This window comes from Lissotriton helveticus, chromosome 2_1 (genome assembly GCF_964261635.1).
Source record: "Lissotriton helveticus chromosome 2_1, aLisHel1.1, whole genome shotgun sequence".
Taxonomy (NCBI): domain Eukaryota; kingdom Metazoa; phylum Chordata; class Amphibia; order Caudata; family Salamandridae; genus Lissotriton; species Lissotriton helveticus.
The window spans coordinates 1,181,504,307-1,181,528,121 of NC_136059.1; the positions used below are offsets into that span (position 1 = coordinate 1,181,504,307).

General features: G+C 44.5%; 1 protein-coding gene across 6 annotated transcripts in view; it reads left to right on the forward strand.

Annotated features, from left to right (window-relative positions):
* USO1 (USO1 vesicle transport factor) overlaps positions 1 to 23,815 on the forward strand; it is a 515,242-nt gene that overhangs the window by 225,650 nt on the left and 265,777 nt on the right. For all 6 annotated transcript variants that reach the window (XM_078676053.1, XM_078676052.1, XM_078676055.1 and 3 more), the window contains exons 8-10: positions 836 to 956; positions 4,669 to 4,847; positions 7,204 to 7,344. In XM_078676053.1, the coding sequence (XP_078532179.1) occupies positions 836 to 956; positions 4,669 to 4,847; positions 7,204 to 7,344 (441 nt within the window). The remainder of the gene's footprint in view (positions 1 to 835; positions 957 to 4,668; positions 4,848 to 7,203; positions 7,345 to 23,815) is intronic.

Sequence of the window (23,815 nt, forward strand, 5' to 3'; positions counted from 1 at the left end):
ACGCAAATAACTGTACGCTATACTTGCCTTTTCTACCATGGTGAAAATATTGTGCTTAAAGATTCATTTTAGTGAACATTTTACTTACCTGCTATAATCAATATTTAAAAAAAATACTTACTTGATAACGAAGTTCTCAGTATCAAAAGACAACTTATTTTTCTAAATTGGTCTCGGATGTATTCTTGAGTGTGTGTCTCATTTATTGCCTGTGTGTGTCAACAAATGCTTAACACTGCCCTCTGTTAAGACTAACTGCACGCCCCAGACTATCACAAAAGAGAGCATTTGGGTTATCATTTGTGCCTCTGTAAACCAGCAGTGGTTTACCTGGACTCTTTATACAGCGTACCTCTTTTTGGTCCACTGTATAAAGAAGCCAGCTTCCTACACTAATACACGTTTAACGCCTCTTTGGAATTTTCTTATGCGTAGGCAGTGCATGCAGGTAGTTCTATAAGGTCACAAGTGCAGTCATTATTGCTCAGAGTAACAACATTACAGAACAGTCAATTTCTATTCCTTTCTCTACTGCCTTCCATTAAGGGGAGAATGCATTATCAATTGTCTCATAAAAGCCACACCTATGTGTTTTTAAGGCAGGTTTCTAAACTTCAGCATGTCTGACATTAAGGCATAAGAGTATGCAGTCCGAGGTTCTCATGCACTTTCTGGATCCTACATTTGTGACAGACAAATTAAAATGCTTTGCCCTCTATTTTTTATGGTCAGTGCTGTTCAACCATTATTAATAAGATTGATGATGTTATTGCCATAACTTTTTTTTTCTTTTTTGAAAAACATGTTTTTAACATCTGCGTTTTTTCTTCCTTAGGGACTTTTGTTGCTTCAGCAGCTCACAAGAAGTAATGCAGCGATTCAAAAAATTGTTGCCTTTGAAAACGCTTTTGAGAGACTATTGGACATCGTAACGGATGAGGGCAACAGTGATGGAGGTATTACATGCACAAACATATTTGGCCGAGTTGCTTATGTAAAGCACATGGTACAAGAAATTACCGATTTGGCTAATAAGCAGTTTGTGGCCTGCAAGGTTTGTGCTAAAACGGCTAGATTACAAGTTGTAAAGATCAAAAGTTCCTTGTAGGCAAGGAATGGCATTTTGGAACCATCTTGGACTCATTTCTTAGACTCATAATCCTAGCTCCTCAGCTGAACAGAGTACAGAACTTTAGGTGTAAAGCCCTTAATGGGTAAAACAAAATGAAATTAAACAATAATATCTCTAGGGCAGTGAAGCTGAAAGTTCTGCCTGATTTCCTTAAATTTCTCTGTTGAATGACTCATTCAAAATGTATTTTAATGATTTCGTCAACTTACTAAAAATGTGAGGGGCTTCCAAGTTTTAGAAACTCATTACACAATGATTGAGTGAACAGTAGATTTTCACTTATCATCCAGGCTATAAACAGTCCAAAAGTACAACAAATTTCCAGATTTTTCAGAAGGGTCTGTATCCTTGATTACTATACAAATTGAGCTTACATTGATTATTCTTGCCAAACCATTTGTTTTATTGTTTGTTATGAAGTGCTTAAGACTGCCTTTTTGTCATTTTCAAGCACTGACTGAAACAAACATGCACCTCACAAATACATAATTATTCAGATGAAAAACTGCAGTCCACTCAACATGATCTGCAACCAGCTCTAGACTGATTAATTGTGATGACTCAGTTTGGTATTGCCTGAATGTTTCAAAGGGCTCGATTTCCCTTCGAATCGTGGACATGAAGTTCCAGTATTATGATCTATAAATATTGAGTTTTCTGTTCTCTATATTTTTGACTTCAAACACTGGTCATTTTTTTATTGCAGTGGGAGATGCAAATTGCCATTTTGTCCATGGCTTGTAGTATGTGAACTGGCATTGTAGCACTATTGATTCAGTGTTCTAAAAGGAACTGTTCATGATGCACAAAATCTTACTCTACATACAGTTCGGTATTTTGTGCCTTTTAGAAGACTTAACAGGAATATCGTAATTCCCATGTCTCAATACAAGCCGCAGACAACATGGTCCTCTGCAGCTGAGTTTTTCAATAGACATTCCTTATGCATCAACCTGACTGTGTGCCACTGGACTGAGCTTGGCTACCACAAAGGACCTTTGTGGGGAAGCTCAACTGCCTGTCCCACAACCAGTTCATTAGGAATCAGTATCTAAAGCAAGATAACATTTGGTAACAGCTTAAACTCCTGTCATTCCAATAAGTGCTGAGGGTGAGCCTGCTTCCTTCATGACCCTCCTTGTTATGAGGGAAGTGCAAATCCTCCTCTCTAGTTGCCCTTTAGGTTTCCTTGACTTATCTAGCATCTATCTTTCATAGAGTCACATGCTGGGATCATTCCCATTGTTAGGCTGAGAATTACCAATATTTTTGCATATTAAGAACAGTATTGTTATACCCATAGGTAAAACAGTAGAGCTTGCTTAGTAGCACATTCACATTATTTCACACTGCACAAACTGCAGTCAATGACATGTATCTTCTAAGCAGTCCACTCCCCGTAGAGGCCAACATAGCTTATATTTCAATTGCACATTGAGTTTGAGGAAGTGCTCAGAAAGAGCTCTTTCCTTTTTCTTCCGTTAGTTCAATATTAGTTCAAGATTTCATCTCTTTGATTTCCCCGGATTATTAGGCCATGCTCTGCTCCAAGTGATAGATATCTGTTTCACCATGGCAAACACACCACATTTAAAGAAGGAAAATGTTTTAAGTGCTGTTTTGTTTAGTAGTGCAGTCAATTACCTCCTTCCAAAGGTTTCAAGCAATCTTTCCTTGTGAGTTAGTTATACGTTTACTTAATATTACTTGTTGCACGTGACACAAACAGCTGAAAGTATTTAAATCTTGAAAGGCCTCCACTGGTGGCCATTTAATTTTCCAAGAATCATCTCTCCCTCCTCTTCAATGCCTTCTATCAAGCCTACTTTAATAAGACGTCCAGTAAAGTAGAATCCTGTTCTGGCTTGTACTTTCCATAATAAGAGATTTTGGCATTCTCCTGATTTCTGTGCCATAGTCTCCAATACCTTCTAGTCTGAGAGATGGATCTGACCCGATCTTGGCTCCCAACCAATTTGAAGACCCCTTCTCAACCTAAAAGCCAGCAGCAACATAGCATGCTTAAGTTGACAAGAAAAGTATTTGAGATGAATATTTGGTGATGATAGTCACCACTTAGTGTCTTAGAGAGCTTCTCCACACAAGACACTGCTCTCTATGCCTCCACTCTAAGTTGTTGCTATTGAGCTTCCATTACTTTATCGCCTTTCTCTCGTAATATATTCTTAAATAACAATCTAATTGTGATGGCTCAGTATGGTGTTGCTTGAGTGTTTGAAATGGCTCAGTATCCCTTATGATCTTGGTCAGGAAGTTCCATTATTATGATCCACAAATGTGCATTAATCTGTTCTCCATATGTTTGACTGGAAAGACAGGTAATTGTTTTTACAATGGCAGATGCACATTACCATGTTGTCATGGCTGGTAGCGAGGGACCTTTTTATTGGAGCAATAGTGAATCTTTGTTCTAAAAGGAACTGTTCATGATGCACAAAGTCTAACACTGTATACATTTATTTATATATGGTTCAAGGAAACTTTATCCATCCCAAGATACCTGCCTTTTTTGTTTTTAGCAAGCAGATTAGTATTTGAGTTCCAAATCATCATCTGGATTTCTCAGTTTTAGATTTATATGCCAAGACAGAGCCAACCCTCTAAGTGTTCTGTCAAGGCAATGCTGGTCTCAAGACAGGATGTGTACTTTTACTAGACCGTTAGCATAGAGTGCTAGAGTGATTGGTTTTTAGCTTAAGATGTTTAGTGTATTTTCTAGGACTGGGAACTCAGCAGATGAGGTTTCTGCCCATGGTAATGTTCAGCTTGGTACCTGGAGATGGTCCACATCAAGGACTTGGACACAATCAAAGCATCCCTGGGGGGGGGGGGTCATTGTACAGGTCAGAGGCCTGACAATTTATGAAACTTCTGAAATTCCTTAAGTGAGTCTGGCAAAAAAAAAAAAAGCAAATCTAGCACCCATTTTTAAGGAGCTAGAAATGCATGTTGATTGACATTGTGACTCAAAATAAACTACCTCCTTCTCCTCTTTGTCCCATTCATATTATTAAGTATTGTAAACTGGGCCATACTGTATCTGAATTTCTAACTTTGAATTTTAACTGTTACATGGAGTAATTTATGGCTCCTCTTCCTTGCTCATTAGAGTCCAGTGCACAGAGACAGAAATGTTATTCATTTGCGCTGCAATAGTATTGTTGATGCTAGCCAAATGAAGTACCCACCCACGATACTGCTTGGCAAGCTGTATATCCAGGGCCAAAAGGAAATGCTTTGCACCCACCCTATTCCAACACTGCCAACAACCTTTTTGTTTGAACCATGTTGCATGCCCTGTTTACACAGAAACGTTTGTGTCATTTTGAGAAGCATGGTTTCGGTATATTTATTCTTTACTGATGTGTTTTGAACCTAAAGAGTTGGTTTTTTTTTTATTCAATTATTTCTAAGTGCATCCTCCTTGGTACCTGTAGACAAATTGTTTAATTTCTGAAATCTATTGAAGATGGTACCGGCATATGCAAACTTAATACGACTGTCTGATATTTCAGGCATCGTGGTGGAGGACTGCCTGCTTTTATTACTGAATTTATTGAAAAACAACAATTCCAACCAAAACTTCTTCAAAGAGGGCTCCTATATCCAACGAATGAAACCTTGGTTTGAGGTGGGAGATGACAACTCTGGGTGGTCTGCGCAGAAAGTAACTAATCTTCATCTCATGCTGCAGGTAGGTTGTCAATTATACATTTGTTTTTTTGCAAGTTAACTACAAAGCATATGTGTATATGTAAGGCCTTGTAATCAAAGAAAGAAGGAAATACAAATACCATTGATAGATAACCAATGAGTCGTAACTTACTGAGGAAACACTATGGTATAGACTTCTGATACTGAAGGGAGAAGGAAGATGTTAGCTGAAGATGACAATAAGAACGGTCAACTATCAGCAGGAAAGAAGAAGTAATGTTAGCAAAGGAAGTATTTTATGGATGCTCATTTTTAAATACCAAATGTGTAATATGATGGAATAACTCTACAAGACTGCTTATGAAAGAGAACCATGCTAATGTTGGCAAACCTAATGTAATAAGACCAAAACACAATTCTGCATAACTAACTCAATCTGGAATGTATTGGCGGTACCACTGACAACGTTGTTCAAGAATATTCAAGTTATTCTCACATGTGGAAGCAGTGAGGAAGCAAACATGGGCTGGAATGCATGCTCTTGGTTTTGGGAAAATTAATGGAAATAACAGTTGTTTATCAAGTCATAGGAGCTAGACACAATCCGGTATCATTCATGACAGATATGATATATAATTCTTCTTTATTGTGTTTCAGGATTTTTGGGTAGGAAAAGTGATATATTTGGTCTTGCAGTTCTTCAAGACGTTGAATATATTTGTAAACAAAAGACATTCATAAACAAGCTCAGTAATATTGGAAGAGTGGACCCTGGTTTTTATTTGTTGATAAAGATGTGCTCAAGCAATTGGCCATTGGTGAATAGAGTTCTTATTGTTGAATAGTGTCACAAGCAGCAGTATTTAGGCTCGCCTTTCCTTCAGTTACCAATATCATCGAAGGAGGACTGAAGGGAAATATATAATAATGTAATAATGTTTTCAGCTATAGCTAACATTAGGAAAACGCTGATAGTGGTGTGGAATCTATCAAGAGTGGTCCAAAACATGGTAAAATTTAATGTGGAAATGTGAAAAGTCATGAATTTACTACGGAGAAACCATGGGGATTATTACAATGATGAGAAAAAGGCAATGGAGTCAATGATACCGAAAGAGCCCTTGTTTACCCATCTACTGTAACTAGGAATTGGTGTTACTACCTAGCAGGAAAGTTAAAAAATAATTCACAAATATTTGTAAGTAAGGGGTGGGTGAAATTCATGTAGGGAAATCGAGACATAGGAATTTCGCCTTTTTTCCCACTTGTGGAGTGAAATTGGACCTGATCAACTGCTCCTTGGGCAGAAAAAAAAGAAATTTCATTTACTTTTTAACACACTGTGAGGTGCTTGGAAATGTAAACTGTATCATTCTAGCCAGAGTCTTTCCTTATCTAAATCTATACTGACTATACTTGTCTTAAGAACAGTGCAGCTGAACAGCCCCTCTGAGGCGCCCTCCAGAATATAACACACAAGCAAACCCACACTGATTTTGGCCTTATTAGGCCTAGTCAATGAGGTATGGCTTGGATCCTGTAACAATGCAATCAAGTGACTGATGCCTGGGCATACGCTAGGCCAATTTGGGCTGTTTATTATACACTCAAAAGGTGATGGGAGGAGTGCCTGCAGCCTGTCTAAATTCACTAACAGCTTGTCTGTTGACACAGTGAGGATTGTGAAAGTGGATCTCTTGTATGGTGTGAAATCGTTGGTGCTTTCACTAACCTTTATCACATTGATTTCATGCCACATATTGCCTTTTTATAATGAACTGAAATAAGGGTTGATTGCAGCAATCAGTGCATTATTTACATGTGTTGTTGCCAAATTGTATGGTGTAGACTGGCGTTTAATGGTATTCAAACAAGAAATAAGAATTGTACTGAAGAAGGTTTGTGAAAACGTATGACCATTTGCAGTAATCTGAGGAGCAATTTAGGAGGAAAGCCCTGTAGTGTTGGAGGTAATGCCCACATTTGGGAGGCCCAGTCCTGAGGATTTTAATGAGTTGGTTTTAGATTTTAGAATGAGCAGACACTAATGTTGTTAGCCATCTTATATCTTTGTAGTTGTTTGTGTACTGTAGTGGGCACCCTGTGCAAGATAGAAAGCCTTACTCCTTCATGATGTTCCTGGGGAAGAATGTATGCTTTATTATAGAATAGTTTTATATCTTAAACCGGTGAAAGAACCAGGAATCTAAAATTACCCACATGACTATAAACATTCCTAAGTTTAATTTATAAATGCATTTAGTTGATCTATTACATTATATAATTTCATAAGTTAATTTTGATGTTCTCATCACCCATTTACAAAAGATCAGAATTGCAATTGGTTTGCTGCCCAGCAGTAACTCAATAGATTTATTTTCTATTTTTATGTGCAGCTTGTCCGGGTTTTGGTGTCCCCTATGAATCCTCCCGGTGCCACAAGTACTTGTCAGAAGTCCATGTTCCAGTGTGGCCTATTGCAGCAGCTCTGCACCATCTTGATGGCAACTGGTGTACCTGCTGATATCCTGACTGAGGTAAAGTAAACATTTGACTGATGAGTTCAAATGCACATGCCAATAGCCTTCACCCTCAGAGAATTTCACAATAGATTACAAGAGGTTTTATTTTCTTGGATTCCCTATCCTGCTTGGGGTATACTTATGGGAGGTTAATCATGCACAAGTTGTGTAAATTGTGGGTTTGCCCTCTTTTGTTCTAGGAACATTGATCTGAAATGTCTCCAGCACGTTTGTAGCATCCTTTAAACTGAATTAGGAAACATTCTTTTTAATGGTCTGTTTCACAGGTGTGATATTTACTGCTTTTAGCTTCTTCATTGGCAACTAGAAAGTGTTGTGGCCGACCATGATTCCTTCATCTATAGGCTTTAGTTGCCACCACACTTAAAAAGCAAATGCTAGATCTGGAAGATTGTTGAGTTCTCACTGAACAATTGCCTACAGTGGTTCTGGTACAGAAGTCAAGTAGAAAATCACAGAGGATGTTAGAAGAACAGCACTATAAAGAAAGGATCCACACTTTTCTTGGCAGAGACATTTACCCTGTAGAGGAATGTTAGGATGACCCTGATGACAGAGGTGATATATGAAGTGCATCCCTTCACATCAGGACTTTCTTGGACAAAGGAATGACATTGGTAGCAACACATCTCTCAAGTTGGAAATTGAGGTCCTCTCTGGTCCTTCTCCACAGGAAGTACTTTCTATCATTCTGTTTTAACCACATGCGCGTGGCGGGTTTTCCCGCTGCGCGCTGAAGTTTTTAAAACCCCGCGGTTTGTTACGAGCACAGCTCGTCATGAGCGCACGACAGGTAAACCTCATGACGAGTTGAGCTCGTCATGAGCGCAGAAGGGGTTAAGAAAAAATGTTGAGGTTTTAGAACTGCCTCTCCCTTTTGGAAAGATGTCAAGGTAAACAGAAAATCTCCCCAACCACCATCACTTCAAAATATTTATGTTAAAAAAAGCACAAGAACAAATGTATTCAAGTGTCCTGATGTGTATTATTTTCACATATTTTTTGCAATTATTTGAGGAGTTTGAAGTACTCTAGTTATAATTAACATGCAAAAAAGACTTTAAGCAATGTATTTAAATTACACAAACAATGAGTTATAAACAAAAAGCATTACCACATCTAAAAGGATACTCTTAGACCAACACACATGAAAAAACATATCCCATAAGAATTTTTCTCGTAATTTCTATTTTATCTAGAGTGTCATATATACAACAAATTGGCTGTGTTAATCAAAAACAAGGATATACAATATGAAAGTTCTTTTTTGTGATGCCCAAATGATGTTTAACAGCGGGGAAAATCCATTTTAATAGGATATACCACCACCCACACATAAAGAAATTAATGCACTTCTGTAAAAAGACAGACATAGGTGGATCTTCCACAGTGATCACTTTGAAATTCCTCCAAACTCTCTCATGCTAGCTGACGACACGTTTTAACCTCTTTCACAGTGGGCCTTTATTAATATGAGATTATCATCAATGCATTTACAAACTTTATACTAAACACTGATTGGTCAAGAACATAAAAACTCTATAAGTAAATGTACCGTGAAAATAAAGTTAAAAAACTGTTCTAAGGCATAAAGGTTATGTGCATACCTACATGAGCTATATGAGGTTCAGTGTTACTAAATACCTCCTGCATGGGACCATGTGTCCCAATGAAAAGAAACATAGCCAACTGACAAACCAACCCAAATGCAGAAATCTCAATCTTATCACCGCTTGGTGAAGAAAATTAAATAAAGCTCAACCTCATTATCCTCCTTTAGTAGGATATTCAGGAGCTATTGAATCTAAAGCACAAATACTGTCTATTATTTAACCAGTAGATAAGAAAAATGCTGCTAATATATGAAAAAAACGTTTATAAATACCTTATAGGCACTGCAGTTTAATTGCTGGTTAGCCTTTCAGTGTACAAATAGAGCGTATCTATTTTTAGGGAGACTGTGTTTGTTCAGATCTTCACCAAAGGGCGTGGTCCTTTCACATACACCAAGTACGTACTTGCCACCAGTCATTCTCTCTTTAGCAACTTTGGGATCTGTGTGCCAACCAGCGCCTCCTTCTGATGTCATTGATTATGAGGGTGGGTAGGGAAATGTAGTCACATGTATGTTTTTTTACTGTGTTGAGACAAATTATGAACTCATAAAAAGACACATTATTTTCAGTTGCCAAAGTAATAGACACAAGTACATGCACCATTATCTACTCCTAGGGAAAGTGGAAGTAACCAAGAAGAAAACTGGAGACCCTTAATCCAATCATAATGCATTATGGGAGATGAAGAAATGAAAACCAACATACTCACTGGATTCTTTCCACCAACCGCTCAAATTTCTGAGTCCCTTTTACCATTCAGTGATGCATTACTACTCTCGGCATCGTCTGCCTGGGGCTATATGCTATAGGCCTGCTCCTGGTGACTCATCTTTTTCATCAGATGAGCCATAATCCATCGCCAGAGAGCTTGGTGGTCGTCACTTAATGCTCACCCAAACTATCTTTTAGGGCATATCTTTCTAGTCCTGCAGATAGAGAACCTAAGAAATTCTAATCCTTTGGGGAAAAGATGTTTTCTTCTGGCATTCTGGCCCTTTTAATGTGAGATGCCTTTTGTGTAAATATGCACAAGCGTTAGTGGGCATGGCCCAATTAGTAACCCCTAATTTGCCTTACCATCTGCAGACACATTTTTCAGATCTGCTCCATGATGCACAAGCAGCAGCTGGCCAGGTCATCAATTTTGTGGTGTAGATACAACAGTCTTAATGGCAAGTGGCTATGTGCTCTTGTTGAGTGAATTGTACAGTCCTCCAGTGTGACACTGTCAGACGCATGTCTTGCTGGGCTCGACACACCCTCTTTTATCTTTATCTCCTTTTACCTATAACTCTGCTGAAACAGCCAGTGCTGCCCCATTTTCAGGTGCATCACCTGGCATCTCCAGCCAGCATGGGTTAACTCAGAATCTTGAACATCCTCCTCTCTTTCTTGCCCACTGTTCAACAACTTGCATAGGCTTTTTCCATACTATGGGTACATAGCATGGGGAGGAGTTCCTTTTTCCTAGGGTTCTTCTGGTTTTGATTTCTTAGCCCCAACTTCTTTTTTAAGTCACACAGAGGAAGGCATAAAATTGTCTGCCAAATGTATGCCACAGCTCTTTCTGTGGAGGGAGGGAAATGGAAAGGATGGCAGGATATTACAGCTATTTCTCTGTTCTTGTGGATGGAGCCAGGAAAGTGTCTTACACTCACGCACTGACTCTCTTGCTTTCAATCTTTTTCTGATCAGAGCTGTAAAGCTAGCACAGATTCACGGGCAATTGGATCATCAAGCCTCTTTCTTACCTACAGTTATCCTCACAGGACCTGTGCGCTGGGTCCGTCTTTCCCTTTCTGCATTGCTTCTAGAGTCTGCTTGAAATGCCATGGATTGCAGTCATACTTCTCCTATTTGTGATGCCTCCCAGATCTACCTGCACTCCCTATTGTAGGCTAGTGTGGCCGAATGTAGGCTGTTTCTGGCCAAGGGCAACATATTCTGTCAAAGAGAAATTGCTCCTGAGCCTACTTGAAGTCTGAACACATTTATTAAGCAAAACACGCAAAATGTGATATTGCTATGCAAAGTGTCAAAGCTTCTCCCTTCCTTGCAGATGAGCATTTAGTGCTGCCTGCCCCCATCCCCCCCCCCCCACTTACACATTTTTATAGGCAGTTTGCACTTAAAGATCAAAAGGAGGAGCAGACAACAGCAATTGAAATTTAGATAGGATAGTGCTGTAGGTTCATATTTTCTCATGTGAAGAGAGCAAAAGATCTTGGGAAAAAGATAAGAGAATAGTAACTCTTAGGTGCTGAGTTGGAAAATCCTTAAGGTGCCCGGCATGAAAATGATGCTAAATGCTTGACCGGTGAAGCAGCCTGAGCAGTTATGTTTACTATAGGTGTGGAATATGGCACTTGAAAAAGCATTAGGATGTCAGTCATTACTGTATTTTTAAAGCAGTTTTGTTAGGTTCTACAGATGTTTGTTATATAAATAATGTCCAAAGTATGTATTTTGGAGTAATTGGATTATTGAATTAGCTGCGTGTAGCCTATATTCAAAACATCCAGTTTTAGGTTGAGCATAATATAAGTATTTAAGTTATCGTCTTGTATTTGCTATATTTTAGTGAGAGGAAAGATTGTTCTCTATCAGCATCATCTCCTGGGCTTACTTGAAGACAGAATGGGTTTATCAGGGGCTGTCCTTAACCCCTTGGCTGCGGCGGTAATTCCGCCGCAGCGCTAGGGGGGGGGGGGTGGGGGCGCGCGGCGCCGCCATGCTCGTGATGGAACCATTCCGACACGGCCCCGCCCGCTCAATAGAACGCGCCGCGCAGGCGCGAAATCAACGCCGCGCAGGTGTGGCGGCCCAGCTGTGACGGAACCACTCTGTCACCAGCACAGCGCGCCCGTGGCTGGTGACGGAGTGGGTCCGTCACCAGCATCGATGAGGTTAAGTGATTCGTCTCTTTCCTAGACTACCAAACTCAAAGAATCAAGATTAACCAATCATTGTCTACGACCACGCCGGTCACACTGGGAGTCCCTCAAGGTTCTTCCTTATCACCTACCCTCATCGATCTAGTCATAGAACCATTTCTGAAATTCTGAAACTCTCCAAAGTTCATTACCACATGTAAGCGGATGATACCCAACTAAACCTAAAAATATCATCCCCGGGTGATATCGGTCTACTCAACGCAACTTTTAAAAAAAGCCACAAGTGGCTGACAAAAAAACACCTCAAACTGTATGCGCTCAAAACTGACTTTCTACTAATTTACCCACCACAAAGACACTTCGACATAGAAAACTGGATGAAACACTTAACAGCCTTTAACTGCACACCACACAACATAGATTCCACAAGATCACTGGGAATAACACTCAACAAGAATCTCACCATGCAGGAACACATCAGCACAGCCACCAGTGGGGCAAACGTTCATATGAACATTCTTAGAAAGCTTAAACCCTCTCTGAACGACGATGACCTAAAAACAGTTGTACAAGCTCTAGTGATACCCAGAATAGACTATGGGAATACAACCGTATGTGGTTTGCCAAGATCCAGACTGGCTCCATCCACTAAGAGCCTCACTCAACGCGGCTGCAAGAATCCTCACCAGCTCCAAAAAGAACAACCACATCACCCCTGATCTAAAGACACTGAACTGGCTCCCTTATGAGGCAACTTCTCAGCTAAACAAGCATTTGCAATGCAATAGGTCTCGCATTAGGAAAGTTTGAGCTATTGGTATTGTAAAAGACAATTTTTTAATTTATGTGTTAGTTTTGAAAATAGCGAAATTAATAGCTTTGTCATTTACAATGCCAATACTTTTTTTTTCAGAACAAAATTTTATTGAGCTGTTGAAAAATTACATAAGACATACAGTGTTCCGAAAACCCGGAAAGACTGTGAGCATGAAATCAACAATCACATTGCAAGCAATTCAATCAGTCATTTATATGTAAGAACTAACCCCAAGTCTCCCCTCATCCCCCCCAACTCCCTCGCCCAGACTCCCCCCATCCCTCCCTCTGCACAGCGCCTAAACCGTCCATGTGTAGAAAAAAGTATATAGCAAAAGAAAAACAATGGGTGTGTATTTCTCATCACGCGGGCTCAATGTCCAAGTGTCTTTCACCCGGTCCACCGGATGCTGGCGGCTCCAGCAACAGCTCCCTGTACTCTGCCCACCTCTTCCAGATTTTATAGTGTTTTCGGGGGCAGCCCCTGGCCTCGAAGATCGGGCGCTCCAGTCCCATATAAAAGTCAAGTCCCCTTTTCCATACTACCAATAAGGGGGCTCTGGGGTCTTTCCAGGCACGGGCCAGGTCTCTCTTGGCCACCATGAGACCCAACAACAACAAGTGGCGTTTATAAAGATTGCCTCCCACCCGTTCCAGGATATGAAGAAGGCCTAGTTGCGGTGTGCGGGGTAAGTCCCAGCCCAGCACTTCCGACAAACAGTCCCACGCTCCCGTCCAGAACCTCCGTAGACCATCACACGCCCAAACTGTATGCAGGAACGTGCCCATTTCTCCGCCACACCTCAGACAATCAGGAGACACAATCAAGCCTGCCTTCCACAGCCATTCCCTGGTATAGTATGCCCTGTGTAGATACTTTAACTGAATGAATCGCAGTCGTACCGCAATGGCCGCCCCTCTAGGAGCCTCAAGCGCCTCTCTCCAATCCTCCTCCTCAAATGCCCCCAGTTCGTTTTCCCACTTAGCCCTCAATGCATCCAGCGAGGTTGAGCAATGTGTGACTAGTGTTTGGTAGATTGCTGAGATTTTCTTGCTTTCCAATTCCCCCATAAATACCTTAGCCTCCAGGGGGCTAAATTCGGGCAGCGAGTCGAGGTTTCTCAGGGCAGGGGCGTGACGGAGCTGTAAGTATCTGTAAAATTGGGTTTGGGGCATGTCGTATTCCTCGCGTAGCTCTTGAAACGATTTGAGGGTCGTGCCCTTGACCACGTGTCCAACGGCCGAGATGCCAATCGCGTCCCAGCCGCGAAAGCCCTGCAGGGACTGCAGCCCCGGCAGCTGCCCATTCTGCCACAGTGGGGTCTCCCTCGTCAGTCTATTCCACCATCCCATTCGACGAAGTGCCGCACGCCATATCTGGAATACTATTTGTGTGACCATTGGAAGCCTCTTCTTTTTAGCAGCCGAATACAGTAAAGTGTGCAGTGTATCTGGGTCCATCAGGAATCGCTCCAGGGCGTAGGCGGGATCACTTTGATCCCCATACCACCAGTCATTCAGTATTAACAGGTGGGAAGCCTGATAATAGGACAGGATGTCCGACGTCACCAGGCCGCCACAGTACGTGGAGAGAAAGCATGTGCGGAGCGCCACTCTCGCTACTCCCCCAGCCCAGAGGAAATGACTAAGCGCCGAGTCTACCTGCCGGAACCACTGCGGCGATATAGGGTATGGATGGTTCTGTAGTTGGTATATGAGACGCGGGAGGGCCACCATTTTAAAGATGGCCGAGCGGCCATACACGTTTAGAGGCATACGGGACCACGTAGTCATGTCCGAGCGGATACGCTCCCATACGGGCACGACATTGCGCGTCCAGGCGACTCCGTGCATGTCTGTCAGGAATATCCCCAGATACTTAATACCTCCCTTTGCTTCCTGTAGTTCCCTGGCCCAGGACCCCAGATTCCGACGCGCCCCTAGCACCCACAGTACTGATTTACGCAGGTTCAAGCGAAGGCCCGATACCTCCCCGAAAATCCGCATAATGTCAAGGACCCTTGGACCGGATCTATTAAGGTCTGTAAGGAAAAATAGGACATCGTCCGCGTAGAGCGCAATTCTGTCGGATGGTCCCGCAGTCCACTCGATGCTCCACAGCTGTGCATCCATTCGGACCCACGCCGCCAGTGGCTCCATGGCCAAGGCGAATAGATATGGTGACAGGGGGCATCCCTGTCTGGTGCCTCTACCTATGGGAAAGGAATCCGACACTGCCCCGGCCACCCTCACCGATGCCGTGAGGTCGGTGTATAATAGTTGTAGGTAGGATAATACAATGCCAATACTTTTAACTTTTCCAAATGTGACACCTATAGCATTTGGAATGCAACATGTTTTGTATTTACGTTACTTAGATGTATTGATATTACAAATAACAATGGCTTTTAATTTTTTAAAATAAATAATACTTAAATAAAAGTTATTGTAATTTATAATGGCAATAGCTTAAACTTTTGTAAATAACTTTTGTGAAGATTATGTTTAGTGTATTTTATTGTGATGAAAATCCAAGAACAGAAGTGAAATATTAACATCTTTCTGTGACATTTGTATTAAAGCTTGAAACATTGAGGGAACATATTTGAACCAGTTGTTGTTGAATGGTTGCACAGATTGATGCTGTGTTGGCGACAAGTGATGCTGTGGCGTTCAGTGATGCTGTGGTAGCGCATAGTGATGTTGTGGTGCCCCTGAGTGATGTAATGTAATGTAATGTAAGGAACACTTCTATAGTGCTTCTTTCACTCCAAGGAGTATCTTGGCGCTCAGTCCAACCTAGATGAAAAAAGGTTGGAAGGAAAGAAATGACTTGCATACTGCACTACACATTACACCAACTCCCAGCACGCCGCATCAGATAGAGAGAAGATCCAAGTTTTTAATGCTTTCCTAAAATGTGTTTCTTGAGAGAATATTCGTAAGTGGGACGGAAGCTTATTCCAGGCCTTAGAGCCCAGTACAAAAAGTGATTTACCGCCTTTTGTTACCAGCTTGAATCGAGGAATTGTAAATAGATTCTGACTGGCAGACCTCAAACAACGTGTCGGGTGATATCTCTTGAAGCCATTGCACAGGTATTTTGGACCCTGGATGGAAAGCCCTGAAAGTAATTATGAGGATCTTAAACAGAATTATTTTGCCTATAGGTAACCAATGGAGTATTTTAAGTGCTGCCGAAGCTGAAGACCTGCGGGGCCAACGTAATACCAGACGGGCGGCTGCATGTTGGACCATTTGTAACTTATGGAGAACGATTTTGTTAGCTCCAGCATATAAACCGTTGCAATAGTCCAACCTGGAGTTTATTAAGGCCACTGCAACTGTTTTCCTAGCCGACAGTGGGAGAAAGTCAAAAAACTTTCTCAAAGCTTTTATAATCTGGAAACACGTTCCAGCCACTGCCACTGCTTGATGTTTAAAAGACAGTTGGTCATCAAATTTGATGCCCAAGTTACGAGCAGATGTAATTGTATTGGGAGGTGCTTCTGCATCCACTGGCCAACACACTTTAGGAGAAAACAGGCTGTGGCTCCCGAATGGCAGGATTTCTGTCTTACCAGCATTACATTTTAAATGATTGTCAGTCATCCATTTAAATGTAGCTGCTAGACATTCCTTGAGATCTTCTTCGGCCCTAGGCCGTTCCCTGTCCAACACCAGAATGAGTTGGGTATCGTCAGCGTATGAGATTGAACTGATCTGGAATGACGCGATCAGTTCTACTAGGGGTACCATGTACAGGTTACAAAGTACTGGACTTAAACTCGAGCCCTGGGGGACCCCTGAGCTGACGATCTTTGCTTCAGACTGGTGTTGACCCAACACTGTGACTTGGTATCTGTTGGTAAGAAAGTTCTTAAGCCAGGCCAAGACTTTCCCCCCTACACCTGTGGCAGCCAACCGGTCCACTAAGATGTTATGTGAAACCGTATCGAAGGCTGCCGACAGGTCAAGTAGGATTAGGACAGCATTCTTTCCCTGGTCCATAGCCGCTCGTAGGGTCTCCGCTGCATAAAGCAGGGCCGTCTCAGTAGAGTGTTTTGATCGGAACCCTGACTGGTTAGGATGGAGAATGTTATTCTTCTCCAAAAAGTTTGTCAGTTGACTATTGACGAACTTTTCCGCCAGTTTGAACAGCACAGGCAACAGGGAAATGGGACGCAGGTTGGAGAGGGTAGTTGGGTCGGCTAGTGCCTTTTTTTGGAGGGGCTTGACAGCTGCACGCTTCCATTCGTTCGGAATGTCTGCCGTAGCTAAGGATGAGTTTATAATCCCATTAATAATGGGATTAACCGTCTCTACTAGGATTCGTAAAACTAGAGGGGGGCAGGGATCAAAAGGTGATCCAGATTTAGTGGCTAGAATAGCTTTAAAGGTCTCCTCAAGAGAGACCGGGGCAAATTCTTCCAAACAAGCAAAAGTCCTCATCTCTTCTATCTGTTCAGAGGCTGTGAGAAGTTGGCCTGATGTGCAGTGCTCACTATTCTAGTGATCACTATATATCAGTCCAAACAACCCTTATTGATGATTGGTTGTAAGTCAACCTTATAGACCAGCTATCCTAGTAGCATGGATACGAGCAGTCTAAGGCTAAGACTCTAGAGGGCGTGTTAAGCCAGCTGTTTTACCATCACATTACCCCTTGAACACCCAGTGAAAGGACACCACACAAGTGTTATGAAAATAAACAATGTATTTATTAGAATCACAACAACCCTGTACTCTTTATGAGGACAGGGTGCTAAGCACACAACAAAACTCTTACGAAAATACTTAAGTTAGCACGTTATACACAAATGCCCGATGGGAACGAAAAACCATATATTCTAAAAGTGGAATGCGAATTACTAGCAGGTAAGTAACTGTACTAATAGGCTTTGGAATCGCTAGGACTTGACTAGGGAATCGTTAGATTACGTCTAGGAGACCTAGGGGACTCGGGTGCAGAGTGTGCACTCTCACGCGGGATGCGGGACAAAGTCTATGGAAGCTAGTAAAGGCAAAGTTAGTGTTCACGGGCGAACCCGACCTGGTAGGAAGAAAACGACAGTGGATCCTGACCCTAGGATAGTGAGGCTATGCTGGGACACCGAAGTGCCGAAGTTACCTAGCCCAGGGGCTGCAGCTGCATAGGTCTGAAAAGACGTCGGGATCTCGTTGCCGGACCAGGAGCCTGGAAGGAAGAAGTTGCTGGCAGGCGACCAGTGAAGAAAAGTTCGATGGATCCAAGCCTGGATCAAGGAAGAAGAAAACCTAAAAGCAGAGGGGACCAAGTTCTTGAATCACTAGCCAGTGATTAAGTGGGCACCAGGATGGCACCGGGCGAAGTCACCGCAGTCAGGTGAGTGGGCGCTGCTGGGCTCTGCAGTCTCTCGGACCAGGAGGCGTTGTCGGCGACCAGGATGGAGGTGCGAGCTGTCCCACGAAGGTTCTTGCTGTCGACGTCGCTGGACCCAGGATTGGGCAACAAGTCTTGGTAAATGCAAGGCCCACGCGGTGGACCTAAAATGGCGTCTTGGGCGGACCAGGAGGGTCCAGGGTACTTCTCCGATGGAGGGAAGCAAGGGCCAGTCTGGAGCAACCAGACCAGCAGCAGAAATGTCGTCGGGCGTCGTCAGGAAGGCCACAAGCCAGCGGGCTAGTAGCCAAACAACGCGGTGAGCAGTAAAAAGCAGAAGGGCCCCACGCAGATCGTGGAGATGCTGGGGGGCTGCTCTTCGGTGCTGGAGCTGCTCAGGGTGGGGGCTTCTCGGACCCCAAAGCACTCACCAGGAATTCACTCGGCGGGCTTGCTGGAAAGAAGTCGTGCAGTCTTGCAGATGGCCGGTCCCTTGAGGTCTCGTCGCACCCACGGTTCTCAGCTGGGCTGTAGAGGCGGGTAGAGGTCAGAGGTGCCAGGGAAGCCGGTTCTCGTCGAGCTGGGCAGTCGGATTCCGGAGGAAGGACTTGCAGCAGACCGCAGTGTTCTTTAGATGGTGCCTGCGGATGCAGGGTGACTACTCCTTAGTCACAAGGGAGAAATCTTAGGAAGAAGTCTTGAGTTCCTTTCGTGGAAAGTAGTTTCAGGATTCAAAGATGATCTGATTTGGAAGGGGGCCAGTCTCTACCTTTATCTGGGAAAAGGGGGCTGGCACGCGACTAAGTCCTGCCCTATGGGTGGGACCAGGAGGGGGGTGGTTACACCCACTTCCTTGGCGGGCTTTTCCCCAGCACAGGGTCTGGAGTGTCCCTGGAACTGGTTCCAGCCAGCCTATGCACAGTGAGCACCGGGGTGCCACGTGCAGTCACCTTCCTCTAAAGCCCTGCCTACCTACAATACACAAAACCCTGTCTGGGACGGTGCTGGCACCGCCCCTGGCAGGAAACCCTTTGTCCTTATCTCCTGCTCTGGGAGGACTCCCAGCAGCAGGAGGGCAGACTTGTGTCTCGGTGGCAGCATCCATTTTGTGGATGCTAAGGCTCTGTCTGACTTTTAACCGGGTTATAGGTTACATGCATGTCGTGTCCCTCTAGAAGGGTGGAATGCTAACCCCGTCGCCAGAATTGGCGAGGGGTTAGTATTCCAATTCGTATGACACCTTACTCGACATGTTTTGATAAAGCGATACCAGAGTTGGCATTTAACCGCGAGGATTATAATGCACTTAAGAGTATATGGTATGCGATATCATGGAAACGGCTAAGGGATAGATCCCGAAAGCCGCAGACAGGCTCAGCTCATGCCAGAGCACCATCTCACACGATTCCAAGCACTCTGCCTTCAGGATTGTTAAGGCCTGCCATAGGAGTGACTGATAGGAGATCTGTGTGTCCATTTTAGGGTTAGATATAGGTATACTATATCTAAAGCAAAGGGTGAGTACACCACCTTGCCCCAGCTGTCGTGCAGCCAGTTGTGTCAGTTTTAGTTAGTCAATCCAGGGGTGGCATAATACATGCTTCAGGCCCTGGGAGACTTCTGGGTGCACCTCAGCCCTGGGTACAGGGACTTGGAGAGGGCCTGTGAGAAGTTGGCCTGATGTGCAGTGTTCACTATTCTAGTGATCACTATATATCAGTCCAAACAACCCTTATTGATGATTGCTTGTAAATCAACCTTATAGACCAGCTATCCTAGTAGCATGGATACGAGCAGTCTAAGGCTAAGACTCTAGAGGGCGTGTTAAGCCAGCTGTTTTACCATCACATTACCCCTTGAACACCCAGTGAAAGGACACCACACAAGTTGTTATGAAAATAAACAGTGTATTTATTTATAACAAGACTACCCTGGCTCTTTATGAGACAGGGAGCTAAGCACACAACAAAACTCTTACGAAAATACTTAAGTTAGCACGTTATACACAAATGCCCGAGGGGCACGAAAAACCATATACTCTAAAAGTGGAATGCGAATTACTAGCGGGTAAGTAACAGTTCTAATAGGCTTTGGAATCGCTAGGACTGGACTAGGGAATCGTTAGATTACTACTAGGAGGCCCAGGGGACTCGGGTGCAGAGTGTGCACTCTCACGCGGGATGCGGGACAAAGTCTATGGAAGCTAGAATTCACAAAGTTAGTGTTCACGGGCGAACCCGACCTAATAGGAAGAAAACGACAGTGGATCCTGACCCTAGGACAGTGAGGCTATGCTGGGACACCGGAGTGCCGAAGTTACCTAGCCCAGGGGCTGCAGCTGCATAGGTCTGAAAAGACGTCGGGGATCTCGTTGCCGGACCAGGAGCCTGGAAGGAAGAAGTTGCTGGCAGGCGACCAGTGAAGGAAAGTTCGATGGATCCAAGCCTGGATCAAGGAAGAAGAAAACCTGAAAGCAGAGGGGACCAAGTTCTTGAATCACTAGCCAGTGATTAAGTGGGCACCAGGATGGCACCGGGCGAAGTCACCGCAGTCAGGTGAGTGGGCGCTGCTGGGCTCTGCAGTCTCTCGGACCAGGAGGCGTTGTCGGCGACCAGGATGGAGGTGCGAGCTGTCCCACGAAGGTTCTTGCTGTCGACGTCGCTGGACCCAGGATTGGGCAACAAGTCTTGGCAAATGCAAGGCCCACGCGGTGGACCTAAAATGGCGTCTTGGGCGGACCAGGAGGGTCCAGGGTACTTCTCCGATGGAGGGAAGCAAGGGCCAGTCTGGAGCAACTAGACCAGCAGCAGGAATGTCGTCGGGCGTCGTCAGGAAGGCCACAAGCCAGCGGGCTAGTAGCCAAACAACGCGGTGAGCAGTAAAAAGCAGAAGGGCCCCACGCAGATCGTGGAGATGCTGGGGGGCTGCTCTTCGGTGCTGGAGCTGCTCAGGGTGGGGGCTTCTCGGACCCCAAAGCACTCACCAGGAATTCACTCGGCGGGCTTGCTGGAAAGAAGTCGTGCAGTCTTGCAGATGGCCGGTCCCTTGAGGTCTCGTCGCACCCACGGTTCTCAGCTGGGCTGTAGAGGCGGGTAGAGGTCAGAGGTGCCAGGGAAGCCGGTTCTCGTCGAGCTGGGCAGTCGGATTCCGGAGGAAGGACTTGCAGCAGACCGCAGTGTTCTTTAGATGGTGCCTGCGGATGCAGGGTGACTACTCCTTAGTCACAAGGGAGAAATCTTAGGAAGAAGTCTTGAGTTCCTTTCGTGGAAAGTAGTTTCAGGATTCAAAGATGATCTGATTTGGAAGGGGGCCAGTCTCTACCTTTATCTGGGAATAGGGGGCTGGCACGCGACTAAGTCCTGCCCTATGGGTGGGACCAGGAGGGGGGTGGTTACACCCACTTCCTTGGCGGGCTTTTTCCCAGGCCAGGGGCTGGAGTGCCCCTGGAACTGGTTCCAGCCAGCCTATGCACAGTGAGCACCGGGGTGCCACGTGCAGTCACCTTCCTCTAAAGCCCTGCCTACCTACAATACACAAAACCCTGTCTGGGACGGTGCTGGCACCGCCCCTGGCAGGAAACCCTTTGTCCTTATCTCCTGCTCTGGGAGGACTCCCAGCAGCAGGAGGGCAGACTTGTGTCTCGGTGGCAGCATCCATTTTGTGGAAGCTGAGGCTCTGTTTGACTTTTAACCGGGTTATAGGTTACATGCATGTCGTGTCCCTCTAGAAGGGTGGAATGCTAACCCCGTCGCCAGAATTGGCGAGGGGTTAGTATTCCAATTCGTATGACACCTTACTCGACATGTTTTGATAAAGCGATACCAGAGTTGGCATTTAACCGCGAGGATTATAATGCACTTAAGAGTATATGGTATGCGATATCATGGAAACGGCTAAGGGATGGATCCCGAAAGCCGCAGACAGGCTCAGCTCATGCCAGAGCACCATCTCACACGATTCCAAGCACTCTGCCTTCAGGATTGTTAAGGCCTGCCATAGGAGTGACTGATAGGAGATCTGTGTGTCCATTTTAGGGTCAGATATAGGTATACTATATCTAAAGCAAAGGGTGAGTACACCACCTTGCCCCAGCTGTCGTGCAGCCAGTTGTGTCAGTTTTAGTTAGTCAATCCAGGGGTGGCATAATACATGCTTCAGCCCCTGGGAGACTTCTGGGTGCACCTCAGCCCTGGGTACAGGGACTTGGAGAGGGCCCAGTGCCAATTCAGTACCTGAGTACAATTTGGATAGAGAGAACAGCTAGGCTGTGGGTCTGATTAGCAGGCCCACAGCCAGGGAAAGTCGTAAACCAGTGCAGCAAAAAGCAAAAATCTGGGTGATCATAGGATTGCAGACCCTACTCTCCTACATGACCCCCCCCCCAAACTTTGGGACAATAAACTAACCTTGACCAGGTGAGTCTTCTTGCTCTAAGTGGAAATACCTGGAGAGCCCATCAGCATTGCTGTGATCAGTCCCAGGTCTATGCTCCACTGTAAAATCCATCCCCTGTAGGGAAATGGACCACCTAAGCAGTTTGGGGTTTTCACCCTTCATCTGATTTAGCCACAAGAGGGGCTTATGGTCTGTCTGAATGGTGAAGTGAGTGCCAAACAAGTAGGCCCTCAGCTTCTTCAGGGCCCAGACCACAGCAAAGGCCTCCCTCTCAATAGCTGACCAATTTTTCTCTCCGGGTGTCAACCTTCTACTAATGAAAGCAATAGGCTGATCATTACCATCAAAATTCAGTTGAGACAGAACAGCTCCCACACCCAACTCAGAAGCATCTTTTTGGACAATGAATGGCTTGGAGTAATCTGGACTCTTGAGGATAGGTGCTGTGCACATGGCCTGCTTTAGGTCATTGAATGCTTTCTGACAGCTTGCTGTCCACTGAACTTTCTTTGGCATCTTTTTGCTTGTCAGGTCATTAAGGGGGGTCACTATGGACCCATAATTTCTGACAAACTTCCTATAGTACCCAGTCAGGCCCAAGAAAGCTCGAACCTGAGTCTGGGTGATTGGAGGAGTCCAGTCCTTGATGGCCTGTATCTTACTCTCCAGTGGCTGAACCTGGCCTCCACCGACAAGGTGGCCCAGGTATACAACCTGTGTCTGCCCTATCTGGCACTTTGTGGCCTTGATAGTGAGGCCTGCCTTTTGCAGAGCCTCTAACACTTTCCTCAGGTGGACCAGGTGATCCTCCCAGGTGGAGCTAAAGACAGCAATATCGTCCAGATATGCTGCACAGAAGTCATCCAGCCCAGTGAGGACTTGATTCACCAACCTTTGGAAGGTGGCAGGTGCACTTTTCAGTCCAAAGGGCATTACCACAAATTGATAATGCCCTCCAGGGGTAGAAAATGCTGTCTTGGGTTTGGCTTCCTCAGCTAACCTGATTTGCCAATATCCAGCTGTCAAATCAAATGTGCTTAAGAAGTTGGCAGAAGCCAATCTATCTATAAGCTCATCTGCTCTTGGTATTGGGTGGGCATCAGTCTTAGTGACTGCATTGAGGCCTCTGTAGTCTACGCAAAACCTCATCTCTCTCTTACCACCCTGGGTGTGAGGCTTTGGCACTAGAACTACTGGGCTAGCCCAAGGGCTATCTGAGGGCTCAATGACTCCCAGTTCCAACATTTTCTGCACTTCAGTTTTGATGCAGTCTCTAACATGATCAGGCTGTCTGTAGATTTTACTCTTCACAGGCAGACTGTCTCCAGTGTCAACATCATGGGTACACCAATCAGTTTGGCTGGGTGTCAGAGAGAACATAT